This window comes from Ambystoma mexicanum, chromosome 8, assembly GCF_040938575.1.
Source record: "Ambystoma mexicanum isolate Mex_15411 chromosome 8, UKY_AmexF1_1, whole genome shotgun sequence".
Lineage (NCBI taxonomy): Eukaryota > Metazoa > Chordata > Amphibia > Caudata > Ambystomatidae > Ambystoma > Ambystoma mexicanum.
The window spans coordinates 348,945,038-348,968,030 of record NC_090929.1 but is presented as its reverse complement, the minus strand read 5'-3'; the positions used below and the strand labels follow the sequence as shown (position 1 = coordinate 348,968,030).

Genomic DNA, 22,993 nt, shown 5'->3' with positions numbered 1-22,993 from the left:
TACTATCATGCAAGCTCTCCCACAAACTGTCTTTTCAGTAGCGCATTGTTTAGATCAATAATGACCAGTTCCTTATAGGAGTTGTGGGTTTCCTTGTTTTCCCGTTGATTAAGTGCTCCAATCTACAGAAGCAAGTGGAATTGGCAATACTTCCTAAGGCACGCATCCTCTGAGGAGGAGCAAGCATTAGTGACATTTAGAATCCATTCCACAGTATTGTTTTGGGTAATGTGCCTCCTGCGTGGCTTAGAACGTTGCCTTTTTGCCCATTTTGTGAGTCCCCTTCAGTTTTTGCTTGATTGTTTTAAATGTCACTAATGCTTGCTCCTCCTCCTTGTGGTACCTTGACTTTTTTCCCCAGTTCCATACCAACTCTAATTTGTATATTGGCCTTATGGGACCTAGGGAGATGACAGAAGCTCTGCAGCAGCATTTTGTGGACTCTGAAATACCAGATGATTAACCTCTGTCTCTCTGCCAGCCAGTAGGAACTTTGTACAGTGCTTCTTTCACTTAGACTGGCAGAACAGCTGGATTCATTGTTTTGAAAAAATGTTTGTGCTCATCCAATTCTCGGGACTCACCTGTGTTGCTTGGCCTCAGATTCTGAGCAGCAGATCCTTTGGATGACCCGGCATGGTGGTTGATGGACCTCTTACTCCGATTGAACTGTGTAACAGGACCCTAGTACCGTCCTCCAGGTGTGGAGACCTCCAGTTGCATGTCCTGCTGTGTTTAGTTCCAGCAATGATGGGTGACATCTGAGTAGGGACACCATTGTTTTTCTGATCTGAAGCTGCGTTTTTTGTTTTCAGCTGCTCTTCATCTCTGGGACCCCTGGACATTGCCTAAAATCTTTTTTTGCTTGTTTGGATACATGGTGCTTCATTGCTGACCTTGCCCATCAACTTCTCTTGTTGCTCCCTCAGAAACCCCTCCCTGCAACATTTGTGTGCCTAGATCACCTTGGAGGAGGCGTCGTGCCCGCTGAGCCTCATCGAAAGTCGAGCTAGAGCTTATAGACTAATGTAGACCTTTAATAACCTTCTGTGATCACATTTTTCTATTATTTTTTATAATTCTGAAATGTCACTATAAATTAACTGAAATTATTACTTTGCACTTTTTTAATACAAATAATAGTTTTTTAAGGTACATCCTGTGCTTTTAAAAACTGTTTACAGTACCCTTAAATCATCCTTCACATTCTGAAGAGTTGCATTGACTGCTCAGCAATTCTAGCAATTGGAGAGTCATGAGAACTCAGAGGAAACATCCTGCCAGCCAAGTAGGTTGATATATCTGGGCTTGAGAAATAAGGCCTAAGAAAAGTCTCCCTAACAGTAAGTGGTTTTCAGGTTATTTGGGCAATGGAAAAATAATCATTTCTTGGCACGTATGCAAACTTGGGATACCATATTTAATACTTTTTTTCTCATTTTGACTACTGGTGCTTGTTAGGAAAGATTTCTTTTTAAGCAACTTTCCGTCCATAGTTTTAAAGACCCCCAATCGTTTTTCTTTGGTCTTGGAATCTTTTCTGACTTGTTGAGGTAGTCTTTAGCTTCACTTCCATTGACTTTTCTTCATTATTTATGGGGAAACAGATCAGTCTTTCAGACTATCAGTACTCGGAAACTGTTTCCCTTTTGACTTTTACACTTTTGTAACTTTTTAACATTGCACACAGCATCTTACAATGCAATGAAATGGGGATATTTTTGTATCACCCTAACCTTTTACACTTGAGATTGTTGATTACTTTTATATGTGCCTCAAAACAAGCTGGTGCAGCAATTAGATTTGAGGAATTGTGATATTTCTAGAGTTTCTATCGTGCACATTTGTGTTTACCATGTACGGCTACTAAGCATGGCTAGTGCCCTAAAATGGCCATGCTTGTTCTTTGGCCATATTGTTGTTTGACATTCTTTCTGCCTTGCCAGGTCAGAAGATCCCATATAAGGTCATGCACCTGCCTGGGAAAGCTGCAGATTTTGTGGGCTAGTAATGCCTTTTTGTGTGGCCCAGGAAGTGGGTGGGACTGTCTGGTCCCACTCCGCATCTGTGGTGCCAGAAAGGCTGGGTGTGGGGAGAAATCAATAGTTGTCCCTGATTGGGCAGCTACTGGCTGTGTTAATGGTGCAGATCCTTAACATTGGTGGGCTAGGACTTGCTTCCAGGCTGATTTTTGGATAAGAAGCAGCCATGTCTTTAAATCAGCGTTGGAGCCAAGAATCCCCTGTAGACGAACAGCCGACTAAAGATCCGAAAACGACCCTTGAAGAGACCTTCCATCTCTTCCTGCCTTTTGCTCGGTGAAGCCCTATTTTTAAAATAAATATTTTTACATTGTTTTATGGTTAAACAAATGTAACCTTTTACAAACTTGATAATACAATAAGTTAAAAAGGCAAATTACTCACATTAAAAAAAGGATTTTCAAGTAAACCACATAGGGATCAAACAGAACCAAAAAAAGAAAAATAAGATTATAATCCTGTACAAAGAAAAAAGAAAAAATGCAGGAAATAAAGACGACCCCCATAGATGAAATAACAGTAAGGAAGCTCCTGGTACATAGATAAGCATGAACTATCTTCAAAATATTCAATTTCCCCCTCCACCCTCCTCCAGCCCAAATGCTTTTAGGAAGGTGACCACAGCAACTACGGTGGAGGTTGAGTAGCCAGATAGACAGGATGACCAGATCGCCTTGGTATCCCCAAAAGTTAACAAGGGCACACACTTTTGAAGGTATTGTGATCTCCAACTACCCAATCCCAATGCTGGACAAACAATAAAAATATGCTTCAAAGTTTCAAGTGTTGCCTCATTCTTGCAATACCGACATGCCACCCAATCTCCATCAATGTAGCCCCTTGTATGCATGCTTTCTTTAGTCAATAAATGGTTCAAATGAAAACCCAGAAATGAGCGACAAGCCCACCTTCTAGGATACACAGACATAAATGGTGCCAAAACTCCCAATTTCTTGTGATCACACATAAGGGGCAAAAGAGAAAAGTATCCATGCATTTATTACATGGTTGTAATCCATTCTTGATCAAATAGGGATGTCTTAACCTGCTCTGGGTTATCACATAATTCCCTCAATGAGCTATTCACTTTACTTAACACCAATACACAGTGGCCCTATATCTCATTGACCCATGAGTAGCTTCTATCCAGGATACTTTTTAGGTCTTCAAACAAAGAGCCCCCCCCCCCAGGCATCATTATTTTCCTCAATAAGGACAGCCGCTTCCACTCAACACATGTAGTGAGTGAAGTTATCCCAAGTTCATAACGTATTGCATCAATTGGGACAGCGTTAGACACCCTCAAAACTGTACACCAAGCCGTAGCTTCAAGACTGGGCAGGATATCAATTAAGGATAACAAATAGATTTCCACCCCATATGTGATTTTAGGAACCAATTTCCCTTCATACTATTTAAGTGCTGATATCAATGTGTAATTACCGCACCGACTGTCCACCTGTACAAATTGATTTATTAATGGTATGGTCTGTACTTTCACAAAGGCTTTCAGCTTCGTTAATCTACAGAAATCAGGAGCTATTAGCTTCCCGGTTTTAGCATCCAAACTGTGGAACTCCTTACCCATAGCCTTAAGAGCAGAACCGTTTTTCTCCCGATTCAGGACAAATACTAAAAATTGGCTTATCACCCAAGAAAGTCTATAAATGTCTGCCTCCTTATGCTATGCGGCCACCATCTGCCAATTCCTTACTTGATGTACCTGAACATATGATGTATACATGACTAATGCGATTTACGATTTATGCAATATTATACTGCCACTTGTTTGTACAAATCTTGTATGTTGTCCCTCTGTGTTGTATTTAAATCATTGTAACTCTCATTGTAACTATTGTAACCATATAACCTTATGCAATGCGCCCAGTTACCTGAAGGTCAGGTGTGCTATATAAATAAATAAATCAAATCAAATCAAGAGTTGCCTGAATAAGGAAACCCAAATATATTGGTGAGTTCCCTCTCGTTATAGCTTCACTTCCAACATACCATTTGAAGTTTGCCCTAGTCCTACCTTTGGAACACTGTAGGTTCTTGGTTTTAGAGGGATTGATGGAGAGTGAGTGGGGAAAGGGTGAAGGTTGCAAATGCATTCAAAAGCCTTTGGAGTCCTACTTTAGCAAGGTCAAATATGAGGAAATCATCTGCTTATGACAACCAGAACAGCCTTCACTGATCAATTGCAGGTGAAACAAAGACAGCAGATGTTAAATGTTCTCCGATATCCGACAGGTGTAGGTTGAACAGGCAGGGTGCAAACAGGCACCCCTGCCTGACAACCGTAAACATGGGAATACAACGGGACAAGACCCCTTCATAGTTCAGACGCACCTGGATTTCCGAGTGCGCATGCATGCCGATAAGAAGTCTTAATAAGCCTGCAGGCACCCCCCACTGATACAGCTTGAACCACAAATGCTGGTGATCCACTGCATCAATCGGCCACGTAAACTGTTCCATCCCAGACCAGGTATTGTACAAGTTTCATAGTTGTCCCATTAAGGCTGGTACCCAGATTCCGACTGAACCACATTTGTCACTTAGCTAGTTGCCCTGCCGTTACTGCCCAGTCCTCCAGGTGGGACAGCAATATTGAAGCAAACACCTTGCTGTCCGCATCCAGGAGGGCTATTGGTCAGTAGTTAAGGGGGCACGTTTTCAAGCCACGCTTGAATATAGGGACTATATGAGCCCTCGACCATGAAGCTGGAAACCGGTCCCGAGTTATCACATCCTTAAACAGGAGGCTCAACACTTCAGCTCAAGTAGAAGGGTTAGCCTTAAACAAGAGGTTTGATAGCCCATTAGGACCTGGAGCCTGCGATGGGCTGATCCTCCAAAATGTTATCAGGCTCAAAGGCTACTAAATCCATTCTAACCCCCTGCTTCTGGTAGGGAAAACGGGGGACACTTATTTGGCTGTTCATAAAGGGCAGAAAAGTGTGCGGTCCAGTCACTTTGTGAGACTGCATTAATTTGATCCATAGAGTCTGGGGAATCGAGTGAATTCATCAATCGCCAACATCGGATTCGGCCGTTGATCACTGTAACCAAAAGCAGGCCCACTCTTAAAGAGTACATATACGCTTTGTTCGTAAAGCAAGTTTATTGTACAAACGGCTGGGAGAGGTTAGATGACATCAAAGAGACAAACTAACCTGCCTCCCCGAACCACACAAAAAGAACACATATTTTATACAATTTGCAACAGTTAAGACTCCCAAAGGTTTTGTTACAGAGTCAACCCCCCACACATGATTGGTTAAACCTATACGATGTAACCATATTCCCTTTAGTTCCCACACTTCTTATTGGATACATTCATCTAAGCACCATCCTCTTTAAGGTATAATTGCATGTTTCATATTTACACTACACCCCTCTCTGGGGCCTTTCCATATTTGGTCATAGTCTCATCTCCTAATTTCACAGCTTACACAATTTACAAATAATTTCAATGATCACAGGTTCCATCTAGTTAGAAACCTTCACCCCTACTTGTGACGCACACGGCTATTCTATGGAAATTCCATTGTTGTAAAGAGGAGGAGATCTATTGTTACTGGTTTTATCGACAAAACATGTTGGTGTCCACATTTAATTCTAAACTATGCGACTTACCATTCCAGCCCACGTGGCCCCAACCCACTGAAGTGCATGTGGGAAAAGAAGCCTAAAAACATGGCACTGATGCGAGGCCATCTTGGACATTCACTTCCATTTACCGCAGTGAAACAGCAAGGAAAGCCTGCGTTTTCGTGGGCTTAGCAAGTAAACCTGTATTTCTGCAGCAGAGGCAAGGTCACATATTAATGTAACTGTGGAGAATAGTTGTTGTATTGTCTGCTGAAGGACAAGCCAGAAAGAGAGTCGGAGCGCTCTGCAGGCGCAGTCATAAAGGGTACTGGGAATGAAAGCAAGGAGAGAAATTGGGTTTTTTCTGCTTCTAGCTGGAATATTCCACTCTTTGCTCCTCATGGTTATTGTCTGCTCTTCGGCAGAGGGCAGTCTGGTAAACCATGAGGGGCGGGGATCAAAAGTAGCCCCATAAAGAGAGGAGGTATTCCTCTTGGGAAAGCAGTTAGAATTTGGACCCAGGGGGATGCAGTCTCGCTGAGAGGGAGGACGCTCCACTCCACACCCTGTTAGCTCGATTGATCTCTTTGGCTACCAGCTCTGGGACTAAGCAGTGTTGTGGTGGCCGAGATGAAGGTGTCTTCTGCAACTATCCTAACGGCATGCCTTTTTTCCATGTTTGTGTATAACTGACTATGGGCCTCATTACACGGTAGGCGTTAACCATGGCGCGATTAGCGCCATGGTTGCCGCCAGTATTTTACTGTGTCCGCCTTGGTGGATGGCGGAATTACTGCCCTACTCCAAGGTGAGCAGGGGCGGTAATTCCCCATTCACCAAGGCCCTTCCAAAATTCCCATTTATGCCCCCATAGGGCATAATGGGAATGGGGAAGGCGCTAATTACGGTACCGCAAATTGCGGTACCGTAATTAGCACCAAGGTCCCTTTGTGGGTTCGTTTTTTAACGCCTGATAAAAGCAGGCGTTAAAGTACCAACCCGCAAAGGGACCTCGTAATAAGGCGGTAAGGGTTAACGGTCACCTGTACCCTTACCGGTGACCGTTAACCCTTACCGCCTACCGTGTAATGAGGCCCTATGTGTTTTATTTTTCTTTATGTATGTTATGAGTGAATAAAGGGCCTATAACGAGCCATTTATATTATTATTATAACCAGCATTTTATGGGAAATTCTTTGCCTACCTGAGTCCAATAACTGATTTTGCAGGGGTCCGGGGGGCGTAAGTACAAGGTGTCTCGACTTTGCCAAGATAAAGCAAAACACCCACACCTTGACAACTCTATTGAAAACCCATGATATATTGGTGCTCCTTTCCCGCAAGCAGCCCACATCGGGTTTAATTGTCCCGCCCTAACATTTGGCCGGAATCCTCCTGTGATTCAATAACAGACTCCTATATACTTACAGAGATTGCATCTCCCCTTCACAATGCACCTAGAACATAAAAACTTGCCCAAAACTGACCATCTGATATTAATCGCAACTGCTACTGCCTTTTAAAACTACTACTGCATCCCCTCACACTGATATTCCCATTGCAAATCTCTTACCTCGCATGCACACGTAGAGCTCCCGGCTGCCTGATTGTTAAGCGCTATGTGGCATGACACACCTGTATTGTGTTTATATTTTACCAACAGTTTTGACACTTCTCTTACTGTGCACATGCAATTTGAAAATGTATCAACTAAAACACAAACACTAAAAATAACGCTTATCTCATTCCCATTAGCTACACTAGATTCATACTAAATTGCAATATGTCAACATTGCCGTCACCCCAGCAACCAATGTGGGGCGCGCAATTCAAACTTCTCTTTACCCATGGGACCCTTATCAACCACCCCAACACCAGAAAGTGTGGGAATTCTTGTTCCTCAGAGAGGTCAACAGCATTTTGGCTTGTGCCTGACTTCTCCTGCTCCGATTATGCATTGAACAACTAAAGTCTTCAATCCATTGTTGCATTTTCAGGAACTTCTGCCAGAGAGTTATTAACATGCACAGCCAATCCCTGGTTCCAAATAACACGAGTGCCCGAAGCGTTGGTGACCAAATTAGCCGGAACCCCTTCCCCAAGGTGTCATCAGCCCATCCAAAGTGAATAAAGCGGTTAACCTAGCGTGATCGCTAAGTGATGTATGGGAGACAATTAGAGGGTCGAACCTCTCAAAAAGCCAGTCAGTGGCAAACGTATAATCGATAGTTCAGTGTAAGTACCCATTGGACCAGGTACAGTTGTGGGGAATGTCCCTTCTGCACCTCCCCATTAAGTGGGTGTAAACCCAGTCCTTTCATGCAATTCAGCCAGTGGTAACCACAGGAATTTTTTTAATATATATCCATCAGCCCCAAGACTGCCACCTTGCCCAATATGTGCAACACAATCCAAATTTAAGTCGTCCATCACCAATACTTGGCGATCATGTGAACACCAGTCGCTAATACAGCTTACCAGATGTTCCAAAAATAGAGTGAGCTCTGATACCTTCTCATGCCAGTCACTTCAACATGGGTTAGGGGGATACCGACAAGCCCTCTATCAATCTGTACCTCCCTAAGTCTGTCAATCGATTTAACCATAGTCAAAAGACCTCCAAAGGGGGCTCCCTCTGTCCCCCCACTGCGCCACCTGCCCAATTACCACAAAACCATCCAACATAGGAGTCGAACACAACCAAGTCTCCTGAAGGCATACTACCCAATGCGATTTTAGCTCTCGCCCCACTGTTTCGTTGTCAAAACATCTGGGGTGGCCTTGTGAATTCCAAGAGAGGATAGAGAAGAAAACCCTTCCCTTCATCCCCAGACAGGACTTGGCTCTTAGTTAGTGGTGCATTGATCTAAGCAGCCATGACCAGTCATCAGAAGCTTCCAAGGCCCTCATTTCTTATTTTAAGGCTTGTATCTCAGTCATGAGCTGTTGATCGGGAGCAGAGTTAATTGCACTACCCTCCCCATACTAGTTATCCAAACACTCCACAATATTTAAGTCACATTTTCTGATTGACTCTCTTTCATGCAGGACCAGATCTGCCACCAGCTTACAATTGAAGTATACCACTAATCTTACAACACTATGTCCTACTGGAAAATGCACCCTATTAATACCAACTGAAGCGATACCTTCCAAGCTGGTAACTTCGGACAACAAACATAGAATATTCTAACGATTTAAGCTCACTGACATGTTTTCGTGAATTACCAATTCAAATACAAGGCAATGTCCAATAAGACGGAGGAAAAAAATCCTGAATGGGAGATATGGCCGAATTTCGGCCATTCAAAAATTCCGGTGGTGGGGCTTGCGGGGGTTTCCCCTGCACACTTGCTCACTATATTGTGGGTGGGGGTTGCAGGGGTGACCCCCGCAGCCAGACCCGAAAAAAAAAGGAAAGGACCCTGCAACGTTGGGACCCAGGGAACAGGCGTTGAAGGGACAAAGTGAGTTGGCGACACACAGCGAAGTGTGCAACCGCAAGGTAAATAGAGGTGTGGGTGGGAGTGGGGGCGGGGGCAAAGTCGGAAATGTTCCGGGGAGAAAAGACTGAAGGTTATTTCGGAAAAATAATCTTCGCCCTTTTCTCCCTCGAACATTTCCATCATGGCCTTTCAACAACCCCGATCCAAATACAGGACTATTCCCCCAACCCTTATTTTTCATGGCACTTCCAGCTTTCATTTCCATATCCATATCCTTACGTGCACTTATTGTCACGGGCCCCGGCGGGAAACGTCCCCCAAACCTCCCATCCTTTGTTGTACTAATCTGGGGTCGCTGAACCCAGGCGGGGGAACTCGGTCAGATTTTCCCTCGCTGCGTCAAGGTTAAGTATCTGACAAGACCGGATTCCCTGTCGCTGTGCCAGTGGAATTTGGACATTAGGGAATTGCACATCTCCGGAGGTAGACCCCTCATTCCGCACAGGATTTGCAGCTCTACTTGCAAGACTGTCAACAGTGGGGGCGGATGTTGTAGCACCACCAGTTTTCCATTCTTGGGTAGGGTGTGGGAGCCGCACATGTTAAAGCCCCAGAGTCATCACTTCTCCCACTGTCCAATTGGGGGAACAATGATCGCAGAAAAAACCTACGAGGCATGTGAGCTCAAATTCACTTCTGTGTGTTTTTTCGTTTTCCTCTTTTGAATACCCTACCATATCCATACCTTCCGCCGTAAGGGTTTGAATGATCAGATTTCATCAATTGATCTCCCCTTTGGTTGACGCCTCCGCCCTCGTTCCAGTTCCTCATAAAAGGGAGATTAAGGAGTTAATTCAAAGGCCCCAGAGAGGATGGGTTACCCTGCTTCTGCAACCCCACGCAATCAGTTAGTCCTGTCTTCTGCGATGGGGGGACTACCACCTTCACATATGACAGTCCCTGATAATTGTTCGCTCACATGAAGCGGTGCTGGGGACATGCAAGGCTCAAGCTCTCAAGTAGTAACCAATTCCTTTCTTAATTGAGTCAGCTTAGTGGTCTCTGAGGCTCCCTTTTTCTGATTACTTTCAATCTGCACAGATTTTGATGTAGAGCACTACTTATTGGTGTTAACCAAACCATGAGAGAATAACTTTATTTCGCTGTTGAATGTAATTTAATGTTATCAAATTGGAAAAGCAGGGATTCAAGCACCACGGAATTAGATTTCTTTTCCAACTGAAGGCTCTCAAATAACGAAACCAGGACACATAGAACCTGATTAATTTCGACCTGAGAGTGTGCCCATGGGGGGAGTTATCATTCTGTCTTATGAATAGGTCTCCAAGTTCTCTTTTGGAGTAGGCGTAGGCGAGGAACCAATTGAAGAAAGGAAAGAATTAAAATCGGGTTCATATTGCTGGCCCACATCAGGGGGTGTATCAAGGTAGGTTGAATTTTCATTACTTTCCATAGTGGATGCGATGGGAGAGAGAATGTGACACAAGGAGCGGGGGTTACACAGGTAGCCGACACTGGTATGCTGGATTTGGAGTGTGCTGGTTTAATTAATGTTCCTTTCAACTGAAAAAAGGAAGTAATCAGGCCTTTAATGTTTGTTGCGCTGACCTGCTCCCCCGCACCCTTCTCTTGAGAAAGAATCACAGCGCTTTGTTCCTGAAGCACTGCGCCTCCTACGGGGACAGCAGCCGTACCAAGAGACTGTTCATGCTGTGGTGGGGAGGCAGCAGGAGATTCACTGCTGCCAAAATGTCCTCATCCGTGATAATTGCACATTTCTGGGACATTGTTCTCTTCTCACTCTGCAAACCCATGTATTGGGCGGAGTACTGCTAAAAACGGCAGCGGCCAGTCAAAACAAGGTATAACGCAAGCACTCAATGGGCAAATTGTCCCACGTAGAAATGCTTCAACAATCACCCGCAGTTGGGGCTGTGGTGAGGGAGTGGCGGTGGAAGGAACAGTCACTGAGCCAGGGTCTCCAAGCTTGCACTGACTGCACGGATTGCCACTCTGCGCTGCTCTGCGGGGCTCCCAAGCTTTTGTATGAGAGCTCCTCCTCCAACAGACTGCCACAAATGAAAGACTTGCAACTTGTCAGGATAGTAATTCCTGCACCGTCTGCCACTCTGTCTCCACTCCCTGTCGCAAGCCTTATTGGTCTACCTGATCTGCAAAGACCCTGTGCGGTGTTTCAACCCCTGAACTGGTGGGACCCAACCAGTCTCAGTGCATTGTCGAGGATCCAGCCATCATGAGCCTTCTGAGGTGTCCCTGGACCACCCGCTGGACTGTCCAGCTCTCCAGTGAGCTGCCTTGCTGGCACAGTTGCTGTTCCGCGTTTGCAGATGGGACTTTAGTGGTCGCCAGCTTGTGCTATAAGCTGCCTGCCTGACGAATTTCAGCGTCCCAGCCTCAACGAATCCTGTCCTGTAAGGACTTCTACAGCCGCCGCTTCTGTCACAACTGTCACCCGAGTCCTGCTAATTCAGGTGACGAACAGGATAGATCAGGGGATGAGTTTATTCTGAAACTGCCTGATCAGGTCTTCGATTAGACAAATGATAGGGGGTTATGGTTTAGACAGAAATAGAATTGGTAGTTGTCGGTCTAGGACTTGAACAGGTTGTAACCATACAAAGGGACATTGAAGAAGGAACCCAATTGTCATTCTGCTTCTTAGTATTTTTAGTATTTAGTATTTATTTTATTTCTACAGCGCACCAGGCCCAGGGGCAACCGGGCGCATAACTTAGATACAACATGATGAAAGCAGAACATGGCATTATTTACAATGTTTACAGATGAGTTACATAATTTACAATCAGAAAAATAGCAATAAGAAGACAAGCAGAATGTATATACAAAGGTACGTCATAAGTACAAGTTAGGCAGTGAGCCGGTGTTAGATGTCTTGGGAGGACTGCCAGACTTTGGTAAGGTGTTTGAATCTCAGAAAGGAGGGTTCTGCTCTCAGCTCATTAGGGAGTGAGTTCCATAATTTAGCTGCCAAGACGGGGAATCTTGGGAACCTTTCTTAGGTTACAAAGGTTGTTGTGAAATCCTGTCTTCTGAAATTAATTTGTTTGTTTTCTCTATCATGTGGTAGAGGAAAATACTTCTTTAAGAAACCAAGCTGAAGTAGTGACACTCCCCCTTTCTCCTCTAGCTGTCGTCCTCTAAAGTTGATCAGCAGTGATTCAAAGGGTCATTTAAGTCTGCTGTCGGTCGATGAAGGAGCCCCTTCTATGGATATCCTCTCGCAGTGGAAGGGGCATGAGTATGAAGCATGGATTGCTGCTTTTGATTACTGGAACACAGACATCGTATATTCAGGTATGGATCCCTGGGAGTTTTTAACTTTGATGTTCGGGAAAAGGTAAGATGTGGTGTGAGAGATGCAGGTTTTCATAATGTCTTAATATGCTGGCCCATGTCTTCTTTGAAGTGCCTTCTGTCTCCACCTGGAGAGGTCCTGGATGGGGTATCTGTACAATGCTGCAAACTGCTGAGATTTTGGTAGCAATCAGGTGAAAAGGCATCGGGATAATCATTGCGAGAGCTTCTTCCCATTTATAAAGCTTCTTCCCATTTATAAGAGCAATAATCGCTGAAGGGACCCAAGTTATGTACACCAATTCCAGCACAGAAGGACAAGTGGGGATCAGCTTCAGCTAGTATGTATATTCCCTTGAAGTCACCAAAGAAAATCGCTACCAGTGGGTAGTATGTGACAGGACATAAACAACCTTAAATAAAGAACGCATATGGGTAAACAGTTACATCACCCACTTACTTTCACAGTTATGGAAGGAGCTCAAGACCCTCCTCTTCAAGGAATGGCTCCTCCCTAACACCCATGTGCTCACACCCTCCACTCCCCACCTTACCTGAGACTGGGTTATCTGATCTTCACTGTTTCCTACCCTGGTTGCTTCCAGATCCCTTACAGTCAAATTGCACGCCCTCGCCTGTTGTTATCTCCTTGTGCCCTTGTTTCACTGCTTGCCTCACCACTTTCTTCCTCCTATGATTGTAAAGTGCTCTGTTGCTTTCTGAAGCTAGGTTCGCACTCAAGAAATACCCTAATAATAATATCACCAAGGAGTTATTTAAATCCACCCTACCAACTCACCTGGGTTTTGGAAGTGTTTTTACCTTTCCGCTTCACTTCATCCGCCATTGTCCTGTGCTGTGGTAAAGTATCTTTCAATAATAAGGCTGAAGCTCCTCAGTACATGGCACTTGATATGGTGGCTGTCTTGATGAAATCTACGACCCGGACATGCTTCTGCTGTAGTATCTGCAGCACCAATTTGCAGATGAACTGAATCTACTATACGTCAGTGAGGCATGACCCTTGCCTTGCTGCACTCATCTTGAACACTGAAGCCTGAAGTGGCTGACATTCAAGCTATTTCCTGTAGCTCCCATCAGTCAAAGGCAGGTTGCATACTTGCTCTCCCATACTCTACCATCCCGGTATTTGAAGTGAAATCCCACAGTGTGGGGGAAAAACTGTCAAAGTATGGAGCTCCAGGTTCTGCGACTACCCTGAGCCACATCGAAGATCATTTCCCAGCCTCTCATCCAACACCTGCTAAACAAACACACTTACTTACATTTTTCTATTTGAGTTTTGGACTACCCATAAACAAACATTAAAACACATCTCTACAACATGTAAAACATAAAGGGTTATTAATAATCCATAAAACAATATGTTTGCATCTTATGTGGAAGATAGATTAGCGGACTGCTAGGTCCTAGCTCCTGGTTCCCCAGTGCTAGCCCCTGGTCACTCATTTATTTCTGGAAACCCGGGAACTGCTTTTAACTCCTGCGTATCCAAACGTAATTTTGCTCCCTGAAAAGCGATATATAACATATTTAAGTTGGATTAGGACACATCTGCAGCAGGGCTACTGGAGGTATATCGTAGTGGCAAAATGTATATTTTCATCTTTTCATTTACATCTTTCTAATGTAATAAGCTAACTGCAGTTAGGAAGGAGGGGGATGTGAAAATAAGAGTAAGAATGTGGGGTTTAGTGCCAATCTGAATATATTTCTCAAAGTCAAAGCACTGGCTTTCAGGGACGTCATTTGGAGGTCTCTGGGTGGTCGCGACCCCTAGCGTCTCAACCCCAGCTGGCAACCCCAGCCATGGCTTTGTGACCCCTGTGCTTTTTTTTAAACATTAGTTCATTGTTTTTAACAGGGTACTGGGTCCCCTGTTGAAAAACTATTCTTTAAAAGCGCAAGCTCCTGCCTGGGCTGGGTGGCGGGCACCACTGTGTCTTTCTTCAGTGTGCCCAAGCTCATGGTTGCTAAGCAACCATGACCTTGGCCGCTCGACCTCTGTCTCATCGACCCGGCGCCCATCTCGGATGGCAGCAGTGCACAACCTGCCTCTCCACACGGCATGTTCCATCAGTGCACAGCCTGTCAGCCAGCAGTAGTATGGCGGCTGTAGAGTGAGACAGTCGAGGTTCATTCAGCTTTCTCCTTGGGGCGCACTCATTTCATCCATCCCTGTCTCCGCCTCAGTTGACGGTCTGTCTTCCCACCCCTTTATCCTCCAGCAGCTACACCTTCCCCGGGCTAGTGAGCGTGGCTGCTGTTTCTGCCTGTTTACCACCTCTTCGCCCTCTGGCCCGCAGTCACAGCAATCATGAGGCTCAGGTGATAGTGTGTGGCCGCCAATGCCTGCAGCTGAGCAAAGATCCGAAGAGTCCGGCGGGCCCCGGTCCAGGCGGTGTTGGTGACTAAAGCAATGTGTGTGCAGCATCATGCCCCAGTCTCCATGCCTGTGGCACTACAGGAAAGGGCTGGGTCGTGGACCCCCATGGCTCTCCCCACCCATTGCCCTACCTGCTACTGCCAGCAGCCTCTGGCACACACAGCAGCAGACGCACACATAAGAGGCCTCATTCCGGGGGGCAGGGGCCCATGCTGCGCATCAACTCTGGGGATACAAGTGACTGGTGGCACCGTAGCAGCCTACCCTGTGTGCCATTAATAACCTGTGTATCACGGGTGACTAACGCAGTAGCCACTACATGCATGTTTTTGACATCCCACATGAAGACGCCTGGTGACAGCTATTGATATTCTCTACATGGTGCCTATTGGTGATGGCCTCCCTCAGATGTTATTGACCCTCGCCTATAGCGTGGCCATGTGGCAACCTCCTTTTGGCAGGTGCTGTTAGGTTCTGTGCCCCGTGGGATATGGTAACAACGTGGAGTGATGCTACGGGGCAAATGAGGACATTATAGGAACCTTTCAACAATCCGTAGCAAGACCAAGCAGACAGCATAGCAATGTTTATTTAAAACAATAGGGGGTGCATCCAGAATAGAAGGGGAGGCGGCAACTCTACTAGTAACAGAATTGGAATTGTCCTATGTGTAAACAGTGGCGACAGCTTCAATAGAGTGAATTGTGTACTAGTAGTGAAGACGATTGTCAAGTTATAAAAAGTCCTAGTAGTGGTGGGTCATGTGCTAGGTCTACAGACTGATACTAGTGAGTGTCCGTATGTGCCAATGTGGCAGCTTATAGTAGGCTGCAACACACCCTTCCCCTCTATCTCCCATCTAACAAAACAAACTGTGGGTTACTTACCAAATAAGCAAAACAGAAAGGTGATAGCTGGAATGTTTCAAATCATTCATAACCACTTCATAACCACTGGCACAGCTCTGGGTAACCCTCCAGATCATCGTTTTTCTGGTTGGACTTGTGTTGGTCAGTTGCTGTTTCCAGTCTATGGCCAGATGCTTGGCAGGCACTGGATGTCTGCATTTAGGGGTTTAGGCCTCTTCGATATGCTCTGTATGTACAATAGTCCAGGTTGTTGTGTTGAAAGTCCACTTAAATTCACAGTAATTTGGTAATATAGGCCTATACACACTGATATTAACACAATAAATGGGGATCGATTTGTGTATGAAATGTATGTCATATTACAGGGATATCATAACCATATTTTCTTAATGTAGAGGAATACTGCTATGTGATGCCACTTCCTGTTTTGTCAAGGGCGTGAAAGGTTATGTGCCATCCCTTCCTGTGATGTCACTTGGGGGTGGGGTCAAATGACATCACTTCCTGTGATAATCGTGAATAAATGACCTATGCTGATTAGCCTTCAGTGTGGGCTGCACATCCTTATTACCACTCTATTGGTTACATACATTTCAATCAATAGCATTCATAATCTGTTTTTATTAATCTACTTTATGCATATTAGTAGATGTCTCGAAAGAAAACGTATTCAAAATTATTTTGAATTTTTAAAACATTTATTTGTGGATGCAGGTAGCTGCCAATACATTTCGGACCATCCTTAGTCCTCCATCTGGGCATTTCTCAATCGAGTAAAGTTATCTCCAACTGTTTATAAGGCATAATGCCGTAAAAATCTTACATAGACGGTTGCTCGTCGTGCCGTGTGTGACAAGGGTCGTAATCCATACCGCTCGAGTACAGTGATGCTTCATATCGCAATTGAAATTAACGTACCTAATAGAGCGGTAATAAGGGTGTGCAGCCCACAACGAAGGCTAATCAGCCTAGGTTATTTACTTATAATTGTCATTTTGCATACACAGCACAGAGGCATGACACAGTGGGTTGCACCCCACCCGCAATTCTTTTTGGTTTTTTTACTATATTTTTATTAAACATATTGCATGAGGAACATCTCGCAGAAGTAAAAGCATTTTCAATAACCAGTTGTTCCCTAAACCTTCCACCCTCGTCCCCATGCCCTCCACCTTCCCATCCAACTTTGCACGACACGGGATAGTAGCTTATGTTACTTTAACATGAGTTGCAGCATTGCGGCCGGCCTTCCGGTCATGCAAGTTATGTTGTCCCTCAGGCTCACAAGATATCATTTGCGGTCTTGAGAGGAGGTCCGAACCCCCCCGCTGAGTCCCCGAGTAGTGTTCTGAGCTCCCTGTCTGAGTGGTCTGGGGATCCTGGGGGCTATGCTGAGTGACACCCCACGGGTCGTAATTACTCCAGCATTGAATTAACAACCCCAATCAATGTAAAAAGAGTCCATCTTATTTACCATTGCTGTGAGTTTTTACAAAACAAAAGTGGTCCAGAGTTTGAGGGACCACTTCGCTTTGGAGGGGCATGCTGAACTTTTCCACTTCTGTGCTATGGCCACTTTGGCCGCTCTCGGCATCGCCTCACAGACCTGTGGGGGTCTACTTAATCTCTGGGGCCCTCCAGTACCCCCAGCAACAATTGTAAGGGGTGGAGTGTGAGAACTATATTCGTCACCTCTTTAATCCAGCTAAGGACTTCCGCCCAGTACACCTGAATCCTAGGACAGGACCACCACATGTGATATGTTGTGCCTCGCTCCCCACACTCCCTGGGGCACAGGGTGGGGAGACCCCAGCATACATTTTGGGCAGTTTGTGGGGCCAAGTGCCAGCCATGCAACATTTTGAAATTGTGCTCCATTGTCGCAGTGAACAGATTCCCATGGAACATAATTCTGTAGACCTGGTCCTGTGTTTCTCCGATATTTCCCTCCCAGTCTCCATCGCCCACTTGTGTTTAAAATGTTGTCTTCCTGACAGGCTTGCCGTGATCAGAACTCTATACAATTTGGAAACAATTCCCATCCTGTTGGTGGATAATTTGGGTAGGAATCTCTGGTCTGTACAGATGCCCTTCAGCCTCGAACACTATTATAGTAATCGTGTAAGGACGGTCATTTTGATTGCAGTCATCCCGCCATACCATGAAAGGGTCAAGTGAGCCCAGCGTGAGAGGTCTGCTCCCAGTTTAGTCAGAGCGGGGGTGAAATTGGCTTCCACCAATCAGTTCAGATCACCAGAGATAGTATTTCCTTGACTTCCAGTCTCATCCCTCGTAATGTTTCCTGCGCTGTCTTTGGAGTGGGGGCTGGCTGTAGCGACAGGATGCTAGACTTTGTATTATTAATTTTTAGGCTCGAGAATTCCCTGAAGGTGTTAATTAGGTCCAGCAGACTGTGGCTCATGTCCGACTGATAGCCCAGGATGTCATCTGCGAATAGTGACAGCTTAAACTCAGTGTCTCCGCACCGATCCCTCTAATCTCTGGGTTGTTCATGACCGCTATTGGTAGGGGTTTCATGGAGAGGGGAGAAGGACAGTCTAGTTCCCCGGGTTAAGCGAAGCTGATGAGATATTATCCCGTTTACCAGCACCCTTGCTGTTGGACCCAAGTATAATGCCGAAATTCATTTACAGAAGATGGGGCCAAGGCCCATTTTCTCCAGCACCTTCAACATGTACCCCCACTGCACCCTGTCAAAGGCTTTTTCCAAATCAATCGAGACCAGAAATCCATCTGGTTTCTGATCTTGTGCCAAGTGTATTAAATCTATTGTTTTACAAATATTGTCTGCACCCTGGCGTCCCATAATAAAGCCGACTTGGTCTCCATGTACCAACGAGGGCATGAGTGCTTCCAATCTGACGCTCAACATTTTCGCAAAGATTTTTACATCTACGGTTAATAGGGAGATGGGCATGTATGATTGCCACTGGGTTGGGTCTCTACCTTCTTTTGGGAGAACTGCTATTAGGGCCCTTAGTAGTGATTCAGGGAGAACCCCTGATTCCTGTACCTGGTTGAATATTCTCGCCAGGAAGGGTGCTAATACAAAACTGAATGTTTTGAAGAAACGGATCGAGAAGCCGTACTCCCCAGGAGATGTTCCGGATTTCATCTTCCCTATGGTAGTACTAATTTTGTCTACTGTGAATAGGGCTTGGAGTTTACCTGTCCGTTTTGGGCAGATGCCCGGTATCGGGAGGGAATTAAGGAACTTTTCTATCTTATCCCCGTCCCCCGTATATTCTGCTGAGTAGAGGGTCTCCTAGTACTTGTGGAACTCTTCTGCTATTTGTTGATCTTTATATACCTTTTGGGAGTCTGTCTGGCTTATGGACCCAACTCTTTTCTGCGCCTGCAGCTTCCATGCTGGTATTTTCTCTGCGCAGTCTCCTTTCTCCATATATTTTTGTTTAAGGAACGCTAGTTTTCTTTCAGTTTGGTACAGGAGGAGTTCCTTCAGCCTTGTTCTATATTTTTGTACTTTGGCCAGGTTGTCTGGGAGTACTTGTGATGTTAGCTTACCCTTGGGTTGTAGTGCTGCAATTTTGTTTCTCAAGTCTTTCCTCTTTCTCTCTCTCCCTTTTGTCGCTCCCAGCCTAATAAGTTCCCCCTAAAGGTGGCCTTGAATGCCTCCCAGACTGCTGGCACCTTCACCTCCCCATTGCCATTGAACCAGAAGAATTCCTGAATTGATTTTAACAAGCCCTGGGCTACCTCTTTATCTTTCAGCAGTAGGTCATTGCACATCCACCTTCCCTTTCTTTGCTCAGGACACCATCCTCCCAATTTGACACTAAATAGGTCGTGGTCCGACCATGAGACTCGTTCAGTGACTGCTGCCGACACCTGGTGGTGTAGGGCTGAGTCTAGGAGGATGTAATCTATCCTAGAATAGGTACCGTGGACTTTGGAGAAGAAAGTGTGTGATGGAGCAGCTACCCCTTCCCAGGTCATTGCGTCTACAACCCCCAGTTCGTTATTGGTCTGGGCAAAGTGCCAGGCCATCTTCCTGCATGTGGGAGCCCCTCGACGGAGTTGCTCCCAGCCTATCTACCTCTGGGTCTAGTACCATGTTGAAGTCCCCGCCAATAAAAAGGTGTCCTTCAACAACGTTTTGGATTTTCCCTTTCCCCTTTTCCCCAGTAATTGTCTTGCCATTCGTTTGGGCCATAGGTCGACATCAGGGAGACTTTTTGGTCTTTTATCAGCCCCTTAACAAGTATAGAGCGACCTTCTGGGTCTTTTAGGGTGGAGAGTTCAGATAAGCCTAGTTTGTTCGCGATCACCACCGCAATCGCTCTCTTTTTGGAATCACATGAGGCGTGGAAAGTCTTATCAATAGCCCTTGTTCCCCCCCCCCCTCCAGTGGGTCTCCTGCAAGAACATAACGTCCAGCTTCAGACGGGCGAATTCCCGGATTGTTAGGGATCTCTTTGATGGTGAGTTAAGACCTCTAACTTTTAGTGAGCCCAGAGATCACGTCTTGCATGTGATACTTTGAATAATCTCCATGTCGATGTCTGGGTAAATCAGGCCCTGGTTGCCGGGCTGCCTAACGCTTTCCCATGTTGTTGCCGGCGCTTGGCGCCCCCCCTGTGTTGTGCAATTTGCAACTATTAACCCCCCCCCCCTGAACTCCCCAACAACTTTAACTTTCCGCCCCCCACCCCCTCTTTTTGGTCGTGTCTGGGCCATAGATGAGATAGTCGCCATCCCCGGACCATAGCACCAGACCCCCCTTCTTCTTCAGGCATTCTTTGTCCCCTAATATCGTTCCTTTGAGCCCTCCCACCAAACTTACTCATGAGTCTTGTACTTTTTAGGTACCCCCAGAAATTCCTCACACCCGCCCCCATCTACTGAATGCATCTTGTTGTTCCTGGTCTCACCGTCTTGTTCAATTTCCCCTTAGTCTGGCCTCTCCCCCCCACAGGGGAGGTAGGACCAGGCGTTTGTGTGTACCCCTGCTGCCTTAACTTCGTTTCTCTGCGTTTACTTGGACGTTCTGCCAAGACCCCGCCAGAGTCCACTGCTTGCATTGGTAGGCTCCTTTTCACTATTGTGCAGGGTAGGGTGGATTCAACTTCTTGAATTTGCAGTATCCCCTGCCGCCTTGTCTGTCGCTGGGTTGCTCTGCCCTTGGGGGCTTCCCCTGTGGGTCCCTCGGTTCCTGGGTGTCCCCACTGTGTAAGGCTTGCCCATTAGTTTCCTTGACACCCTGCTGATGTCATCTTTGGTTATCAGATTGCATTTGTATCCCTCGAGTACAAAGTTGAGGAAAAAGAGAAATCCCCACCTGTAGCGAGTTCCTTTTGCATTAAGCCATTTGTCAGGGGGCTACAAAGGCGGCGTCTGGCCAAGGTAAAGGAGGATAGGTCCTGGTATATGCTGATCCTGGAGTTGCCCCCATTGTATTGGACCTGCCATCCTGGCTTTTTACAAGACCTTTGTTTTCTCTGGATAGTAGTGGAACCTTGCCAGTATTGATCGAGGGCCACAGGTTCTGGCTCCAGCTCTGTGGGCCCTGTCAGTGATGGGTTCCATTGTGTTCTCCTCATTGAACAGTTTATTGACAGAGAGAATATTTCTGAATCTATAAAATACGCTACAATGTACATGTAATAACTAATTCTTCGAGTCCTTCCCTGTAAGTATTGAAATTAGAAAGTGGCTGGGTGATGGGTTTGAGATGTTCATAAGCATAACTTGAGTTAGGACATTTTAAATTAATTTAGGAATAAATGATGATTTTGGAGACTGCTATTTTCAAATCAACAGAATATTAAGACACTTGCTGTGGAAGGCTGGGGAAATAGTGGCTGGTTTAATGAAACTTAGGTGGGAAGGAGGGGAAACTTGATGCAAAAAACAGGAATTTAGAGAACAAAAATCGTTTTTGTGGATGTCCTAATCCAAAGTGGAAAATACTTGCTGTTTTTGAGAAATTGAAGTCATGAAATGATTGATTCCTGGCGTCAGCCAAATCAGGATGCTAGAAATGTGGCTTCCACTACTGGTATAAGCCCTCATTCCTTTCCAGCCTCCTGTGCCCCCCTCTGTGTGCCACCACTGTGTTTTCTGTCCCAGTGCCCCATCCCCACTGCCCTCACCTTCATTACCTCTACCCCGAAGTCCACTCTTCCCCCATTCTTTCCACTTTCTCCTTCCCCCACTTTCCGGTTGCCGCTCCGGTACCTCATCTCCTGCTCCATCTTTCCCTGTCACCTGTTGGGAATATAGAAAAGGGACTGTAAGGGTGCAGAAGTAAGAATCTGACACAGAGGGGTCATAGTGGTTGGCATACACTTTTATTCAAGTGAAAAATGAAAAGAAAACCTTATCTTGCCCTAAGGCGTTTCCCTGCCTCAACCAAAATAACTAGTGTTGGCGTCAGAATGTCCAAAACCAAAAGTCCCAACGTCGGAATCCTAACTCTGTCCCTCACACTCTTAAACTAAATAAAAAGACGATCTTTCTAGCCCCAAAAGAAGTGACTCCCTTCCCCTGGACAAAAAGACAGTTCTGGAATTTTCAGTTCCTCAAGTGTTGTGGAAGGTCTCACTTCCCCAGCCTTCCTCAAGCTTCTCGTAAAGTTCATCAACTGCTGGGGCATGCCTCCCTGGCCTCCTTCTTTATCAGGTCTCTTAGTCCCAAACACAGAATTGGTTTACTTGCCTGCCAAGCTTTGTGTTCCTCGCTATTATTCTCTCAGTTCTCTTTATGGCCTCCTGATGTCACATACAGAGTTGGTTTACCACCCTTGGTTTACTTCTCTTCACATATATCACTCTCACATCATTCTACTTGGTATGTCCTTTTCTTGTAAGGGTCCCAGAACCTATTCTCGCTGTAACCATATGTTGGTAAAGTTCCATTCACTATGCGTCTCAGGGTTTCCCTGTACCCCGGGTGACTCCCAACCATAGGCTCAGCCACCCAGGTACCTTTAGAGTCTTGGCGGCAGATCTCCGGTTGGACACAGGCTTCCCAGTATCCTTCTCTGCTTCGCTGGCGCTTTGGGGCTCTCCTTGGCTTGCCTCTGTGGCTCCAAACACACTTCGGCAACTTCCATCCCTCAAGACCGTGTGTTCCTGCAATGCTGCGCTGCTGGAGCTTCCCGCAGCCAGTCTCCGTTTTCTCAGCAGGTCCGGTGGAGATCACCTCCGCACTTGGGTCTGCTCCTGCGGCCTCTGTCTGTGAGCCTTGGTTCCTCTCGCGGATCCTCGCCTGAGTGTCTGACATTCGGGTAAG

The 22,993-nt window shown here is 45.8% G+C and overlaps 1 protein-coding gene across 1 annotated transcript in view; it reads left to right on the top strand.

The window, feature by feature from the left end:
• DPH7 (diphthamide biosynthesis 7) overlaps positions 1 to 22,993 on the top strand; it is a 486,602-nt gene that overhangs the window by 289,326 nt on the left and 174,283 nt on the right. Inside the window, exon 6 of the mRNA XM_069609800.1 lies at positions 12,276 to 12,442. Coding sequence (XP_069465901.1) covers positions 12,276 to 12,442 — 167 coding nt within the window. The remainder of the gene's footprint in view (positions 1 to 12,275; positions 12,443 to 22,993) is intronic.